General features: G+C 48.3%; 1 protein-coding gene across 2 annotated transcripts in view; it reads right to left on the bottom strand.

The window, feature by feature from the left end:
* The window catches only part of CECR2 (CECR2 histone acetyl-lysine reader), a 113,446-nt gene that overhangs the window by 33,766 nt on the left and 61,532 nt on the right, over window positions 1-18,148 (bottom strand). For both annotated transcript variants that reach the window (XM_055396499.2, XM_055396501.2), the window contains exon 2: window positions 4,411-4,505. In XM_055396499.2, the coding sequence (XP_055252474.2) occupies window positions 4,411-4,505 (95 nt within the window). The remainder of the gene's footprint in view (window positions 1-4,410; window positions 4,506-18,148) is intronic.

The raw sequence follows: 18,148 nt of genomic DNA, 5'->3' as shown, positions 1-18,148 counted from the left end.
CTCTGGGCTTCCTGAAAGACACTGGATACGCAGAGTGATCCCTACCAGAAGCAGCTCTATATTAAGGCAAACCAACCTGCATCGACAGGAACCAGATCACTGTATGGGACACAGTGGGTTTCTCTGGGAGGGTGGGGGTTAGATTTAGCGCAAAGGGGCACTTTCTGGGGAGACGGAAATGTCATATTATCTTGAACAGCATGCTGACTGAGTTCATGGAATTAGAAACAAGAACCTATTTTTCTAAAAACAAGGGCATGCAAACTATGACCCACGGACCAAATCTGGTCTGAGTGTCTATCTTTAGCCTGTAAGCTAAGAATGTAAAAATCATTCTTTTTTAAAAGTTGGGAGAAAAAAGAAATCAAGAGTATTATTTCATGACATATGAAAATAATATAAAATTCAAATTCCAGTGTCCATAGAACTCTAAAAAACAGCCACAGGGACTTCCCTGGTGGCTAAGATTTGCGCTCCCAATCCAAGGGGCCTGGGTTCAATCCCTGGTTAGGGAAGTAGATCCCATATGCCACAATTGAGACACTGCACAGCTTGCGAGTTAGCTATCTGCTGCTGCTGCTGCTAAGTCGCTTCAGTCATGTCTGACTCTGTGCAACCCCATAGAGGCAGCCCACCAGGCTCCTCTGTCCACGGGATTCTCCAGGCAAGAACACCGGAGTGGGGTGCCATTGCCTTCTCCTAGCTAGCTACTTAAATAAATAAGTAAATTAAAAACACCCACATCCAGTATCAACCATGAAGCACTGCTCTCCCCGCTACTAAAAGCTCCAGACTGCTCTAAGGATGTCATAAATAATTTAATTTCACTCAATATTATTATTACTAAATAAATTTAGTAATGGGTATACTTATCATTCCCATTTTACAGGTGAGGCAAGTATTACACAGCGAGATGATGGAGCTTTCTTCTGTCTCTCTAGTTGCTAAGTTGTATCCGACTCTAGCAACCCCATGGACTGTAGCTTTCCAGGCTCCTCTGTCCATGGGAATCTCCAGGCAACAATACTGGAGTAGGCGGCCATTTCCTTCTCCAGGGGATCTTCCCGACCCAGGAACCAAACCGGGGTCCCCCGCATTGCAGGCAGATTCTTTAACTACTGAGCTATGAGGGAAGCCCTTTCTTAGCTCCACGTAATAGCTAAGTCTCAGAAGCAGGAAAGAAAAGCATTCATTTGTACAAAATCCCCTATTTAGGGTGGAATGAAAAGAAAGCCTCCGAGAATCCTGAGCACAAATTCACTCTAAATGCACGTGGGTACCACTGGAGAGAGCCAGAGTAACGGTCACCTCAGGCAGCTCCTTTCAGTGGAAAAAGTAAACCTCACTGCGATGCTTCCTTGTCTGAGTGATCACTGCACACAGGCGTGTTCAGTGTGTGTCAATTCACTGAACTCCAGAGTTAGGAATGTGCCTTTTCTGTGTGTACTACTACACACCATCATCAACAAGTTTTTAGAAGGCTGAAGCCTCACTCCAGACTAGTTAATTCAACTTGGGTCAACCAGATCTCAAACTTACTTCACCATTCATAAATGTTTTTGTTTCAGTATACTCATCTATTGTTTTCTGACACAAACACTTTATGTTTTCTGAAATGCTGTGACGTATCCCAGGTATGCTCTGACGAAGGCTAGAACCAACACTTGCCTTCCTGGACCAGCACAGAACAGCAGGACCAACGCCTCCCCGCACTACCCCGCAGGACGGGGTGACGAGGAGCACTGAGGGCACAAGGCGGGTGAAGGCTCCCAGCTCCTCGTCCTGCAGAGACTCGCGGTTTCCTTCAACAGCAGAAAAGTCACCGAAGCAGTGCTGGCAAAAAGGGGAAATTCTCTGCTCTCGGTTACAGCCCCACCTGAAATTTCAGGACATTTGACTAGGATCATTTGTTTGTTTGTTTTTTAAAATAAATTAACATCTGATTTCAAAAGCAGTCGTTTAACTGACACAGTGCCGCCACGAGGAGGAAGCCAGTGCTAAGAGGCCGGGCGCCAGCGCGCGGCTGCAAGAGAGAGAACCCAGGAGGAGGCAGCTCTGCAAACTGTAAACAAGTATTTCTTGTGCTTGATCATCGCCAACACCCCTGTGAAGACCAGGCCTAAGTACGTAACAGGAAATTCCAGCACAGATTTCAAACATGCCCAATAAACCAGGAGAGGCGCGAGCGGGACAGCTTGCCAGGCTGGAGGCGCTGGGCCGTCACCTTCAGCCCTCACAGGCTTTTGTGCTGCGCTCGCCTCGCCCCTCAGGCCTCATCCATTCACTCACTCCTCCTGGTCTCCGGCGCTCCCTACCCTGGGGACCACACCTCCAAACGTGTCACCCAGCCTACAAGGCCTACTGGGCTCCCACTCCTGCTGTGCTGTGGCCACTGGACTTCTTGAATGGCTGAGCGTGCAGCGATAAGTGGGAAAGAAGCTGGCGGGGGCCACGCAAGCCCCACACGCACACAATGACAACCAGCCAAGGCGACAAGAGCCCCCAGCTGGGGTTGGGCCCCGTGTTCCCTCCAGCTGAGAGGCGTCTTAGATGATTTCCAAAGGCTACAGAGTGGGGTTTAATCCTGAAGTCTCATTTTAGATGGTGGCAATGAATCAAAATTTAATAGGGCCAAGATTCTGCAGCTCAAACCAATCACATTTCTGAACCACATGGGACCTTCTGCAACCCCTAAGCTCTGCTCCAGGGCTTCAAGCCCCAGGTGCAACTCCCCCACCTGCACTTCATGAGTGGGTCTGTCCTTCCTGCGTTCACCCACTTATTGGGCCCTGCCTTGGGAAGCACCCACGTGAAGACTCAATTCCCTGGCCCTTTTTTCAAACACCTGCATGTGGTGGGACCCAGGACTGAGGGTCCTGAGGGCATCTGTCCTATAGCACCCTGGCCAGAGCGAGGTGACGCAAATGGACCCCTTGGACACTGATGAGTCATAGGTGAAATAAAACAGCCTCTGGAATGAGCAGCCTGGAAATGCATTGTTTTGAATCTTTTTTGGGGGGCCATGCGGCATGTGGATCTTAGCTCTCTGACCAGGGATTGAACCTATGCTCACTGCAGTGGAAGTATGGAGTCTCAACCACTGGACTGACAGGGAAGCCCTGTATTTCTTTAATCTGAAATGGGCCTTTCTTTTGACTGAGTGACAATACTTCCAGAAATTTAAAATAAGAGCATAATTCACTAGGTGTACAAGCTTTTATGTCCAAGGCTATGTGAAACAGGTTTATAACAGTTAAGAGTTAAGGCACAAATGTTCATCTACTAAACTGGGGTATTTGACAATCCTATTTAGAGAAATATTAGTTCTGAAAACTAAATGTAAGATATGAAAAAGTGAAATTATATACACAGTATGACAACAACACTGCTTAAAAAACTACACAAACTCCCAAGCCACAGCTCAAAAAGCAAACCTTTCCTCATCGTGTCTGAGTGATAAGGCGTATGTTTCCTTCTGCTCTTTGTTCAGCATGACAGCCTGGACGCCCCTGGGGACTGACAGCACACTCACGGAGCACCCAGGAGAGCACCCCCACGCGTCAGGGCAGCTAAGGACCACGATGGATGCAGGAGTAGGTCATCACCCTCACTCACGTTGTACCCACATGTTGACTCCCAGCCCTGACAGGCCCCTAAGAGTGAACTTACTACAACAGAAATATCTCACACACCATCTTTTGTTAACTGTCTTTAAACTATAAACCATAATGCCCCAAACTTCTGTTTGGACTGGGGGACTGGACTGGAAACCCCATCCAGTCTCTGCTTCCCAGAAGTGTCCCACAGTTCAGTGCCATGTGGGAACGGGATAAAGAGAATGGCTACTGAGTCCCCGGACACAAGGGCCGAGGCCTGAGGGGGAAGAGCCTATACTTGCTGACAGAGATGAAATTCAGCTCCACGTTTCTACATGTCTAACATGTAAGGGAGCGTGTGTACTTGGTGGCTACGGCATGAGAGGCCCAGAAGCTCCATCTCAGAATGATGCTACTGTTCACAGGAACAAGAGACACAGACCCAAGGGGCAGAACTACAGTAAGCATCTAATTTTGTTAGGCATCAATTTACCAATACTGGAAACAAAGATGAGAAAGTAAGGCCTACACTGAGAGGAAAACACTATGTGTTTCCACGTGGAAAACACTCCATGTGACTGTGGTAGCTGGGGAACCTAAGGGTAAGGGCTATAGATTTGTGAGAGCGGAAAAAAAGACAATAAAATGAAAATTCAGCTGCAGAAGCAGCGAAAGGCAGGGCCCGGAGCCACGTGTGAATACACTGTACATCTCGGCCGATGATATGCTCAGGTTGGCTCCAGGAGATACGAAACATCACTAGGACTGGTTAATTCCTTCCTCTGCCAGAGGAGAGAGGACTGGGGTTACTCACGTGATGTCCCTTCGCTGATAGCAGCCCTGGAGCAGGCGGGCGATCAGGTCGCTGATGAACTCCACGTCATCTCTGTGGAGAGCTGCTTCTAACTCCTGAGGAGGGGGAGACAGGGGTGAGAGCTCAGACTCAGAGGCAGATCCACAACACCCCGCCAGAGGCCCTCCCCCCACACCACCACTGCCCATCACGGCACTGTCCTTTCTGGCTTGGTGCAGCTCTTTGATTTCCTATGCATTTACTCCCCTGCTGCTCTTAACCAAGCTCCATTTCTTTCATCTGCACAAGCAGACACCTCTTTTTATAAGTCAGTGCCATCACTTCCTGGCCTTTGGCTAAGATCAGGTGTATAAGTCAAGGCCAGCACAGTCACAAAACAGCTTAACTTATGTAAACAGGCTGTATTGCGTTCTATTTTAATGCAGGAGTACAACAGAGCAGATAAGTAATTGATCATAAAGCATTCATTTACTGAAGAGTTTCAACAAATAAGCCAGCTGCAACAGCTCTCCAGAACCATGTCATTTGGAACGTTCTCTGCGCACCCAGCCTGTCGGACCTAATAGCAGTGAGGCGCTGCCCGTGCGGGGGTGGAGGGTGAATCCCAGCATGGGCATGTGGGATTTAGGCAGAGATGGCACACATAATCTAAACGAGGGTTCACTGACGAGCTACAGGGACAGAGGTGACAGCCAGGATTTGGGGGACCCTATTCCTTTCCTTTTCAAGCTCCCACAGTGAACAATCACCACTCCCAGGACACAGGCCCACGTCCGGTCCACCCAGAGACTGGGTGCAAGCCGACTCCCCAGGGTCCACTCTACTGGCAGTGTGGCCGGCTCATAACCAGACTCTGAGGGTCTTGTAAGTGGGTCCAAAAGCACCAAGGGCACCAGCTTCTGACCTCCACACTGAGAAGCAGGCAGTGTACACAAGAAGAGGTCCACTTCTACTAGAAATACAGGGAAGGTCTTTTGCTCGATATTTTAATTCTTCTGTTTATTATTCTATGTTCAAAAGTTCCTAAGTTTGTAAACACCCCGAAAACATCATGTGACACAAGCATTACTAAGCACACTAACTGACAGAAACAAACAACTGAAACCACCCTGAGAAGGAAGGGGCCCTGGACACCTTGAAAGCCAGGGCCTCAGAGTGAAAACACCGTGCCAGTCCAAGGGCAAGCATGGCCGTGGAGCGCACACCTGTCACAAGGGTGCCTACTCTTCTGGGCAGACACTAGGGATGCTGAGCCCGCTCTCCCAAGGAGAATTGGGTGGGCCTGGAATATCTGCCATGTGAGTTCTGAGAGGACCTTTGACGCTTATGAACACAGGTCCCACCCTGCCTCAAATGTCACCCACAGGATACTGAAACGCACCAAACTCAATATTCCTTTGTAGACGGATCTCTAGTATATTGTGCCTCAAATTCAGAAGCACCTAGAAAACAGACCAAATCAGACACGGTGACTCAGGAGAGGAACTTTCCCTGGGGCACTGCAGGACCCAACCCACAGAGTCACTGCTCCGTCAGAAGCGGTGGCACTGTCCCTGGACCCAGCTGTCCTCCTCGCAGCGGCCACAGGTGACCAGGGCCTCCGCTTTCACGGCCCCGCGCCCAGTGTCAGAGAGACAGCAGAGCAGAAGCAGGACAGCACTTTTAATCCTGCTGAACAAAGAGGACTGGATTTATGTTACAATTTTTTTACTTCAATGGACACAGAGTTTGAGATTTGCAAGATCACGATGTTCTGGAACAGATTCCTAACAACATGAATGTACTTAACACTACCAGACTGTGCCCTGACACTTACCACTACTGGACTGTGCACACGTACACTTAACACTACCGGACTGTGCCCTGACACTTAGCACTACTGGACTGTGCCAGTAACACATACCACTACCAGACTTAGCCCTGACATCTCACACTACCAGACTGTGTACACTGACACTTAACACTACTGGACTGTGCCCTGACACTTAACATTACTAGACTGTGCATGTCAATGGAACACTACTGGACTGTGCGCTTACACGTGACAATACAGACTGTACACTTTTAACAGTCACCACAGTAGAGTTTACGTGTCTTTGACCACAATGTGGGGGGTGGGGAGGAGAACCTGCCACATTACAAGTATCCCCAGGCAGACGCTGTGGTGGTTTAAACGAGGTGATACTTATGAAAGCCAGACCAGCCTGGTGCACCATGAATGCTCCAGAACCTGTGAGCACTGCAGTTAATTCATTCTCAAGTGATGGTGTGTAGAAAAAAACAGACTGAAGAAACAGAAAGTGGTCTTTTCAAAAATCAGGTTTCTGAACAACAGAAATTCAAACTTTCTTCTAATACGTGGCCTGTATGCATGATGCTTTTGAACTGTGGTGTTGGAAAAGATTTTTGCTGCTGCTGCTGCTAAGTCACTTCAGTCGTGTCTGACTCTGTGCGACCCCATAGACGGCAGCCCACCAGGCTCCCCCGTCCCTGGGATTCTCCAGGCAAGAACACTGGAGTGGGTTGCCATTTCCTTCTCCAATGCGTGAAAGTGAAGTCGCTCAGTCGTGTCTGACTCTTCCTGACCCCATGGACTGCAGCCAGGCTCCTCCGTCCATGGGATTTACCAGCCAAGAGTACTGGAGTGGGGTGCCATTGCCTTCTCCAAGAAGATTCTTGAGAGTCCCCTGAATTGCAGAGAGATCCAACCAATCCATCCTAAAGGAAATCAGTCCTAAATATATACTGGAAGGACTGATGCTGAAACTCCAATACTTTGGCCACCTGATGCAAAGAACTGACTCATTGGAGAAGACCCTGATGCTCGGAAAGATTGAAGGCAGGAGGAGAAGGGGACCTCAGAGGATGAGATGGTTGGATGGCATCACCAACTGGATGGACATGAATGTGAGCAAGTTCCAGGAGCTGGTGATGGACAGAGAAGCCTGGCATGCTGCAGTCCATGGGGTCAGACTGGACTTAACTGATGCATGAGTCAATAAAACTACCTCCAAATTCAGGTTATTCACAGCTTCACTACTTCCACCTTCAGCCCAGAGCCCAGGCTAAGGCAACCAGGGTTTTTAAACTCTTCAAAAGCCCCACCCCCGCCGCTCCTCCTCACTGCACACCCGCTTTTGTATTCCCTTTTCATTGTGGGCACTGAGCTGTGAGCACAGAAATCTGAACTCTGCCAAGATGCTCTGGGACGGGGGTGGGGGGAACAACCAGCAAATCATCGAGAAGGGACCAAGCAGGGCTCCTGGGCATCATGCTCACCCTCCTTGCAGCTGGCGTCACAGCTCGTTAGGGATGAGCCAGTTCAGCCCTGGGACCTGGCAGTAGCTGCTGAAAAAAAGACCCTGGGTGAGCCGGGGAGGAGTTGGGGGGTAGGGGCCTTGAGCCTGTCGTGGAAACTTTTCCCCAAACAGGGAGAACGTCCTGGAGAGGCAGCCCAGGAATATCACTAACTCCTCCATGCCAGCAGCGCTCAGCAACTGCTCTGCTCTCAAAGCTCACTGCAGGGCCTCCTAGCAGTGGACCCAATCCCAAGATTTATCTTTTGTGAAACAAGGTAGTAAAGTATAAACCTACATGAATATGCTTGTCTGAAAACGTATAAATTACCAAAACTGGCTCCAGATATTGAAAAAAGGGTCTGAAGTTACACACATCTTCTCCCACAGGCAAGCCCCAGAATACAGAAGTAACTGCTGAGCACTGAAGAGATGGGAGCGTCTCAACAGCCCAGGAGGCTGGTGCTGACGAGCCTCAGACCAGGGTCAGGATCTGGACTTCACGAGGAGACTGTGCCCTCGGAACCCACGGCATGTGGCTCATGGCACAGCTTCCTAGAGAGATGGGTTTCCTCTGATGGTTTTGTTTTCATAATTGTAGCTTGTGGTCATTTGGAAAGGTATACTATTTTTAACTTAAACATGTGAATGAATTTCAAAAATAAAACTGGAGACGTCTCCAGACAACTTATGTCGAAGCTACTTCAGCCAGAAGCCCTAGACCCCTGGGGTTAAGCAGCCCCACTCCTTGCTCACCACTGGACTGGCCAGAAATTAGTTTAGGTGTAACCAGTGAAATCAGGGAGAGAAGCAACAATCAAGACTGGAAGTTAGTCTGGGCGTGGTGTGCAGGCCAGGGCAACACAGGGCCAGGGTGAGACAGTCCCGGGCCCAGCCCAGGAAAGACACCAAGGACGACAGTGAGTCAGGGCAGAGGGGGTGAAAGGGGAGCTGTAGGAGCAAAGTTCACGAGATGCTGCAACTGTAGGTGGAAGGCAGAGAACAGGACATCTCAGGGAACAACTTTTAATACTGTGCCCCAGCCCCCCAACAAGACGATGGATCTCTAACTGATGAAAAACTGAGTGGGGGCGGGAAGGGGACAGATAACAAAGCCGGGAAATATCCTGCTTGTTCATGTGTGATCACGCCCTGGTCTCCTGGGTGAGAACAGCACAGAAAACTGTACACATGACTTGGATGTGTGGGGCCCTCTCATCTGCTGATCAGCTCAGCCTCTGGGGTCACGTGACAAGGGGTGTCACGAAGGAAAAGGCCCCTGCACCGAAAGATGTGCTCTGTGCCTGGCTCCGCAGCTCGTGCTGAGGCTGCCAACAGGCTGTGAGACACCCTCTCTGGGAGTATCACAACTGGGAGGGGGCAAGCGGTAGAGACGGCAGTGATATAAGAATGAGTTTGCTCAGCAGAGGAAGGGCCAGAATGTGAAGAGAGAAGACCAAAGACAGGAGCCGTGGAGCAACCAGGCTGAAGGGTGAACTTGACTGGAGGTTTTCAGAAATGCCTGCCATCAATCTACGAGGAGAAATCTGCGAAGATAGTACAAACTAGCAATGACCAGGGTGTGGTTATAACTGAGAGAACAGTTCTGAACTCACTGGGAAAAGAAAAAGAACGCTCTAACCCGTCTGAAAATTCTTCAAGAAATGGGAATACCAGACCTAACCTGCCTCCTGAGAAATCTGTATGCAGGTCAAGAAGTAAAAGTAAGAACTGGACATGGAACAACAGACTGGTTCCAAATTCGGAAAGGAGTACATTAAGGCTGTATACTGTCACCCTGCTTATTTAACTTATATCAGAGTATATCAGACAAAATGCCAAGCTGGATGAAGGACAAGCTGGAATCAAGATTGCCAGGAGAAATATCAATAACCTCAGATATGTGGATGACACCACACTAATGGCAGAAAGCGAAGAACTGAAGTGCCTCTTGATGAAAGTGAAAGAGGAGAATGACAAAGTTGGCTTAAAACTCAGCATTCAAAAAACAAAGATCATGGCATCCGGTCCCATCACTTCATGGCAAACAGATGGGGAAACAATGGAAACAGTGAGAGACTATTTTCTTGGGCTCCAAAATCACTGTGGATGGTGACTGCAGCCATGAAATTAGAAGATGTTTGCTCCTTGGAAGAAAAGCTATGAACAACCTAGACAGCATATTAAAAAGCAGAGACATTACTTTGCCAACAAAGGTCTGTCTAGTCAATGCTATGGTTTTTCCCGTGGTCATGTATGGTTGTGAGCTGGACTATAAAGAAAGCTGAACGCCGAAGAATTGATGCTTTTGAACTGTGGTGTTGGAGAAGACTCGAGAGTCTCCTGGACTGCAAGGAGATCCAGTCAATCCTAAAGGAAATCAGTCCTGAATACTCATTGGAAGGATTGATGCTGAAGCTGAAACTCCAAAACTTTGGTCACCTGATGCAAAGAACTGACTTACTGAAAAGACCCTGATGCTGGGAAAGATTGAAGGTGGGAGGAGAAGGGGACGATAGAGGATGAGATGGTTGAATGGCATCACCAACGCGATGGACATGAGTTTGAGTAAGCTCCGGGAGTTGGTGATAGACAGGGAAGCCTGGCAGTCCATGGGGTTGCAAAGAGTCAGACACAACTGAGTGACTGAACTGAACCCGTCTGCACACTGTCTAAAGGAGTCCCCAGGCGCTGACCCAGCCCAGTCCCTGGTGGGACAGGGCCCTTCACCAGGCTGGGGAGAAACAACCCCTCTTCTGATTCTCAGCTCCCTGATGAGGACGTGGGTCTGGGCGTCAGGAAGGCGTGTGCGCTGAATGACAGATATCCATTTCAAATAAATAAGAATGTCCTACTCCACAGCACAAGGAACTACATTCAGTGTTCTATGATAAACCATAGTGGAAAAGAACATGAAAAAGAATGCATATGTATGTTTAAGTGAGTCACCTGGCTACACAGCAGTCATTAACACAACACTATAACTCATCTATACTTCAATTAAAAATAAATTTTAAAAAATAAACAAAATGGCCATTCTGAGACCCTGGGTCCACTGACCCTGTCAGGGTTCTGCATCTACACACTGAGCACCCAACTGGTCACCTCAAAGCACTCAAGGCAGAACCGGCACATAGCCCAACAGGAGCTTCAGCGAAGGGACACCTGAGAAGCATGGCAGGGGTGGCTCTGCTGGGCTGAAGAATGATTCCTCAGCAAACTTTTCTCACAAAACAGAATCATGAGGCTTTCCTAGTGGCTCAGTGGTAGAGAATCTGCTGGCCAATGCAGGAGACAAGGGTTCGACCCCTGGTCCAGGAAGATCCCACGTCGTGCAGAACACCTAAGCCCATGCTTCACAACCAGCGAAGCAAGTGCAATGAGAAGCCCGTGCAGCCCAAATAGAGAGCAGCTGCTGCTCCCCATACCTAGAGTAAGCACACACATAGCAAGGAAGACCCAGTGCAGTCATAAATAAATAAATAATTTTTTAAAAAACAAGTTATGTAGAACATTAATACTGATCAAGTCCTTTCTATTACAGGACACTCACACAACTGTTTCATTTTGGGGTAAGAAATTAAGGAAGAGACAACACCTTGAGACAACCTCAATCAATGCTAGTTCTGGCTGCCTGCAAAGACCACCGACTGAATCATTTTACAAGGAGGTTCCCTGGGTTGATAACAAGTGTTGAAAGTCACATTAAACAGAAACATACAAGTGCTTATGTTGTGATGACCACGACTATACACCCATGGAGCAACTAAAAGCCAAACTATCTTACTACTAAGTGAAAAGGGACTTGGAACAAAGTTTTCAGAAACTAGTATTAAAAGCAGATTCAAAAAGATAGAAGTGAGGTTGAAGTATTCTAGAAATCTGCCCTGAGACCTTCAAAAGTGGTTCCAGTGATGATGAAGATATTTCTGGAAATAAGGATGGGGGAAAAGCAATTATTTCTAAACTTGAAAATCCAAATGTTGTCTGTTGTGTGGCAGAAACCAACACAACACTGTAAAGCAATTATCCTCCAATTAAATTGTTTTAAAAATTCAAAGGTTTATGTAAAATCCCCAAAGTAAAATTTCCAAACAGAAATTTGACTATTTTATCCCTGTTATCAGAAGTTTAAATACACTATGACACATCAATAGTCCAAAGTTTGCCTGAATCACCGCGTTGCGAAGATGGCGTGTAGCGTACAATTAAGCACCTGTGGAAAGTCTTCCTGTTAACGCTATTACAGAAGGGACTAGGTCAGAATTCTTGATTCCCACTCTTTCCACTTCACCAAAAAGGCAGAGACCATTAACGTCCAGAAAGGGGAAACAGTATGGGGAATGATACTGAACAACGACCCCATTTCTTCTGGAACATGGCATAACTGGGTTCATTTATCCCTTATTCCACATCCAAACAGACCAGAGTCACTGCCCACCCTCTATACCACCAGATCCCCTCCCAACCAGTTACTAACGCAAATCCTCCAGGTCACTTCAAATGCAGCCTTTTCATCTCCAGGTCTCTCCTCGTTTTCCCTCCCGTGTCCCCTCATCCTCCACATAAAAACTGGACTCTTTATCAAGCTGATTAGAAAAACAAATAAGCCAATATTTTCCAGTCAAAATTTACCGTTGTCCACAGTGGGAAATGTAAACTTCACAGGAGGAGGCAGTTGAAGGTTTTAATAAGAAATAAATGCCTGAGGTGCTGAAGAATTAGGCAGGAGACTCTGGGTTTGATTCACGATTTTGACGCAGACAACCTGGAGAGTGGAGGATGACACAGGCAGACAGTGAAGAAGGCGGGCCACGGGCAAGGAGAGGACAAAGCAAGGCCAGCACGCCCACACGCCTGGCCACTCTTGCTGCCTCCCGTTGCACACGCGTGTGTGCAAGCGCCTGGGACCACCAGGACACGACACGACATGACGTCAAACATCATGCATCCACGAGAGACTTTACTCCTGAGTGTCCTGAGTGTAGGATAAATGTTGACAGCTGCCAAAATTACTAATGGGGGGGTGGGGTGGCGGCAGCAGGGAGGGGCAGGGGGAGAGGTGTAGAAGCCCCCAAGCAGACCCACCACTTCAGGCATGCACAGCACCTTCTGGCCAGGCCACTTAGACAATGTACAAATTGGAGTAAAAATACTCCAGGCATGTGATCGCCCTGAAAACTCTCTCACTAGTCAAGGAACTTTATCAGTTGGCCTTAAGCAGCAAGACTCCTGGTTAATTATCTGCCTCCAACTGAGAAACCAGTAGCTCTCGAACAGTGAAACTGCACTGAATGACTGACTGACCCTCGGGGGTAGTTGAAAAGAATCTGTGCAAAATATCGTGGCTAGCACCAGTGATGTACACTCACCCTCTTTCTGACCAATCTGCACCTGAGCCAGCTCTAAGGCCCAGGCAGGAGGAGCAGGTAAATTTGTCCATGCTCTCCTCTGCCCTGACCTCCCTCCTCCAGACCTCAACTCCCTCCTCTTCTGCCTCTGCAGGCTTCCCCTCCACCCACCTCCTCCAACTCTCCTGCAGGCCTCCTGCCATTCATACTCCACTCCCTCCTGGGAATCCCAAAACCCAGAAGGACCCAACCCCCAGAGGGTCCAGCAGGAGAGCAAGCCCAGCACAAGGAGCTGCCCTGTCCCATAGCTCTGGCAGAAAGCCTTTCAGTCACCCCTGACCCTTCTCTAATTTTACAGCCTACCCAGCAAGGGGTCTGGCAACTCTCCTGTAAATCCAATTCAGAAACTGCTGGGTCCCCTCTGCCTACTCCTCCAGCTGCTCTCTCACATCAACCCCTCAGGGCCTCCTAACTAGACCCTGCCCAGGGACATGACAGGCTTAAGTCAGAACAAAGCTCCAAGGGGACCCTGCAGGCAGCCCCTTGCAGACCCTCAGCCCTCCGACCCCAGTCCCCATCAGCCAGCCTCCTGCCCTGCACCTGGGGGACCCACAGTGCTCCTGCCACAGGCTGGGTGGCAGGACCCTGTTCTGTACCTGCAGGGTTGCCCCATCATTGTCCAGTCCCCCTACTGGGCTTTATTTTTCTAGTTAACCGATCACTTATTTATTACATGTTCATTTCTTTTCTTCCTTCCACTGTTATTAACTAAACTTGAGAAGCTTCCTGGTTTTTGCATGTGCCTGTTTCCCTAAATGCCCATGAGTATTTAGCACTTGTGTTTGAAAACTGGTAAAGACCCACAAGTCAAGATTCCAAACTGAAGACTATCAAAAAAAGAGAAGCCCTAAGCTCTAGCTATCCTGAAGGACAATAATTTAAAATACGAATATGGAGAAGCATATAATGAAAATAAAAGCATCTGAAACAAACTTGGAAGTGTGGTCTGAAGTCATCCGTGAAAACTCTTTTCCAAAAATTTAATCTAGAGGAATTCACTTATAAAGCAGGCACAGGGGTTGGTCTCAGGTTAAATTAAGCTCACAGGCTCCAGGAGCCCTTCCAGGGTCAGTGTGGTGCAAAACAACCTCAACTGACCCTTTCAATATTCTCTGCATTAAATGGAGAGCTCACAGCGAACTAACCAGCAGTACTTTTCAAAAATCACAGGTATGTCTCCATTTTTACAACAGTTTTATTTAGTCTCTTCAGTTAGAAAGAAGGTCCTTCCTTCATGCCCGCCCACCCACCCTGGGGGAGAGGGGCTTTCTGAGGTCCAGAGGCAGGCCTGCAAGCCCACTCACTTCTACTGTTGCTTTCACCTGGACACAGGTCACACAGTGCACGTGTGGTGGACAGGGGTGTGCTGTGTATCTTTCTCTGCCTGAGGCACCATCAGCTATGAACGCTGGAAAAGACACTTGAAAAATTACATCTCAGTAGCTGACAGATTATTAAGAAAGACTTACTTTGCTGGACAACTTACTGACATTGGTGAGAGGCAAAACCAAGTAAGCTGTGCAGCAAAATAAATTGCTCTGAAGGAAAAGAATAAACTGAACCAACAGAGGAGGAGAGACATGCTCCTCCCATGCAATTAACTGAAATTTCTGTACAAATGCAACTTTCTGCTCTGCTGACAAACGACAGTTCGTTACACGCCTGCAGGAGAGACCTTGCTTCTTTGATGCTGGGAAATAAGGGGGCACCCACAACTGGGAGGAGGGCTACTGTCCCCAAACAGGTTTCCAGGACACAGCAAAGGAAAGGGAAGACTAATCCAAACCTGAAGCCACCACCTGCTAGTCTGGGTGGAGATGGGAGACCACCAACACTGAAGAGACCCCAAGGGGCCATGTCCTAGGCAGGAAAAGTATTTGAGCAAATGTGACAGAGTTCTCCACCCAAAAAGAAACACAGGATGTGAAATACAGGATGCAGCTCCAGTAGGAGGCATAGAATGTGAGAAGTCGCTCAGTTGCATCCGACTCTTTGCAACTCTACAGACTGTACAGTCCATGGAATTCTCCAGGCCAAAATACTGGAGTGGATAGCCTTTCCCTTCTCCCAACCCAGGGATCGAATCCAGGTCTCCCACATTGCAGACGGCTTCTTTACCAGCTGAGCCACAATGAATGCCCAAGAATACTGGAGCAGGTAGCCTATCCCTTCTCCAGGGGATCTTCCCGACCCAGGGATTGTACAGGGGTCTCCTGCATCGCAGGCAGATTCTTTACCAGCTGAGACACCAGGGAAACCCTATAAGGCACAGATTCAGACCCTAAGAGTAGCCGGCAAATGACAGACTCCACAACATCTAAGTGTCTCTGTCCAGATGTAGAAACTAGAAGCTTCACACTTAAATAAGAAGGGCAAGAAAACTGAGCTCCTAAATCAGGCCCCCTCTCAAGGTCCAAAGTGAGACTCCAGGTTACAAGTGTAAAGTGACAGGCGTCACAGCTGACAGGCTCCTGAGCAGAGGGTAAAGCCGTTTCCCACAGGGATGTACAAAAGCAAGCCTGGCGGCCTCCTCTGGCACAAACAGACCCACTGCCTCCTGCTTGGCAATGGGATCCACTTCTCAGCTGGGCTGTCCATCCTGATGCCCTGCACCTGCGCTCTGGCCTGCAACGTGGATGTGAGCCGTTAGGCTCATCACAGATCACTCTGGACCAGTCATCCTGCTGCTGCGAACCACAGCCCCACAGAACTTAGCAGCGTAAAACAACCACCACTATGTTCTTTCTCACCCAGCCCTCGGTGGGTGGGGAACTTGGAGCTGCCTGGCCTCAGAGCTCTCATGTGCGGTCACCAGATGCTAGCCAGGGTTCCATCAGCTAAGGACCATCCACACTCCCAGGGCTCACATCCATGGCAGGCACTGCGTGAGCCAGTCGGTCCCTCCTGCAGGGGTCTCCACACGACTGCCAGAGTGTCCTCGTGCTGTGTAACATGAGCCAGGAGACCAAGGCTGAGGCCATTCTGTCCCAGCCTCAGAAGGCACACCGCCCCTCCCGCTGGATTCCACGGGCCCTGTGCATCAGCCTGATTCAGACTGGGAGGGGACAGGATCACTGGGACATGTCAGAAGCTGGCTGCTTTACACTCTTCTAAGTTGTAGATATTAAAAGCCACTAGTACTAAGTTTGTCTCTGAAATCCACCAACAACATCCAAGCTATAATACTGAACTTCTCACTTACCGAACAGTAAGAAGACTGAACAAAAGCTGGCATACCGAGTGCAGCACTTTAACAGCATCATCTTTTAGGATTTGAAATAGCTCAGCTGGATTCCATCACCTCCACTGGCTCTGTTCATAGTGATGCCTCCTAAGGCCCAGTTGACTTCGCATTTCAGGATGTCTGGCTCAAGGTGAGTAATCACACCATCATGGTTATTTGGGTTGTGAAGATCTTTTTTGAATAGTTTTTCTGTGTATTCATGCCACCTCTTCTTATATCTCCTGCTTCTGTTAGGTCCATTCCATTTCTGTCCTTTATTGTGCCCATCTTTGCATGAAATGTTCCCTTAGTATCCCTAATTTTCTTGAAGAGCTCTCTAGTCTTTCCCATTCTATAATTTTCCTATATTTCTTTGCATTGCTCACTTAGGAAGGCTTTCTTATCTCTCCTTGCTGTTCTCTGGAACTCTGCATTCAGATGGGTATATCTATCCTCTTCTCCTTTGCCTTCCACTTCTTTTCTCACCTATCTGTAAGGACACCTCAGACAATCATCTTGCCTTCTTGCATTTTTTTGGGAATGGTTTTGATCACCTCCTCCTGTACAATGTTACGAACCTCCGTCCACAGTTCACACCTAAATGGCCTAGGGGTTTTCTCTACTCTCCAATTTAAGTCTGAAGTCTGCAATAAGGAGTTCATGATCTAAGGCACAGTCAGCTCCCAGTTTTGTTTTTGCTGACTGTACAGAGCTGCAGAGAATATAATCAATCTGATTTATATATAATCAGCTGCAGAGAATATAATCAATCTGATTTCAGTACTGACCACCTGGTGGTATCCATATGTAGAGTTGTCTCTTGAGTTGTTGGAAGACGGTGTTTGCTTTGACCAGTGCATTTTCTTGGTAAAACTGTTAGCCTTTGCTCTGCTTCATTTTGTACTCCAAGGCCAAATTGCCTGTTACTCCAGGTATTTGCATTCCAGTCCCTTATGATGAAAAGGACTTTTTTTTTTTTTTTTGGTGGTAGTTCTAGAAGGTCCAGTAGGTCTTCAAAGAACCGTTCAACTTCAGCTTCTCCGGCATCAGTGCTTCACAAGCAACGGCAATGTCCGCTCGCTCACGCTGAGCCCTGGCTACATGGCAGACACCGCGCTACACGCCCCACATCCACTACCTCAACCTCCTCCACTGCCACGTCCCTAACTCAGCATCTACTGGAACTATCTGGGTAGCAGGAGGACAACTGGAACCAGAGGCCAAGTTGAGAAGACGCCTGACCTGAGACCAAAAGGATGTAAAGCAGCCAGCCACACAAAAGACACAAGCGAGGGCTTTCCAGACAAATGAAGCCACGGCTAAAAAGCTCTAAGGAGCTGCAAGGCAGGAGCAGACCTGAAGTGCAGGATGAGGTGGGCCTCGTAAACTGAGACACGAAGAGTCTACCTTCTGTGACAATGAACAGAAAGCTCTTAAGCAGCGAAGTGGCAGTCCAGATTTGTTTATTATGCCAGCTGCTGGTGGCATGTGCACTAGAGATCGGTTAGAAGTGAGTGATGACCCAGACATGCGATGTTGGTGGCTGGCCTAGAGAAGCAGCAGGTCAAGGGAGGAAAAGAAGGGCAGATATTCCAGATCCATGCTCAGAGTCAAACTAACCGAACAGCTGGAAGGCAGGAAATGTGGAAGGCAGAAAAAAAGCAGGAGACTTAAGAAGATGAAGGGATCTGGGTGTAGGCAAAACTTCAGTAAATGGCGATTTTTTACAGTGGATAACATTGGATTAGAGGTTCGAGAAATCAAACTGACACAGTAACTTACGAGGAAAAGGGAAGTGTACACACAGG

This window comes from Moschus berezovskii, chromosome 6 (genome assembly GCF_049115385.1).
Source record: "Moschus berezovskii isolate FMDL1 chromosome 6, NW_MosBer_1.0, whole genome shotgun sequence".
NCBI lineage: Eukaryota > Metazoa > Chordata > Mammalia > Artiodactyla > Moschidae > Moschus > Moschus berezovskii.
Note: the sequence above shows the minus strand (reverse complement) of the source record. Positions and strands in the feature narration are given on the sequence as shown.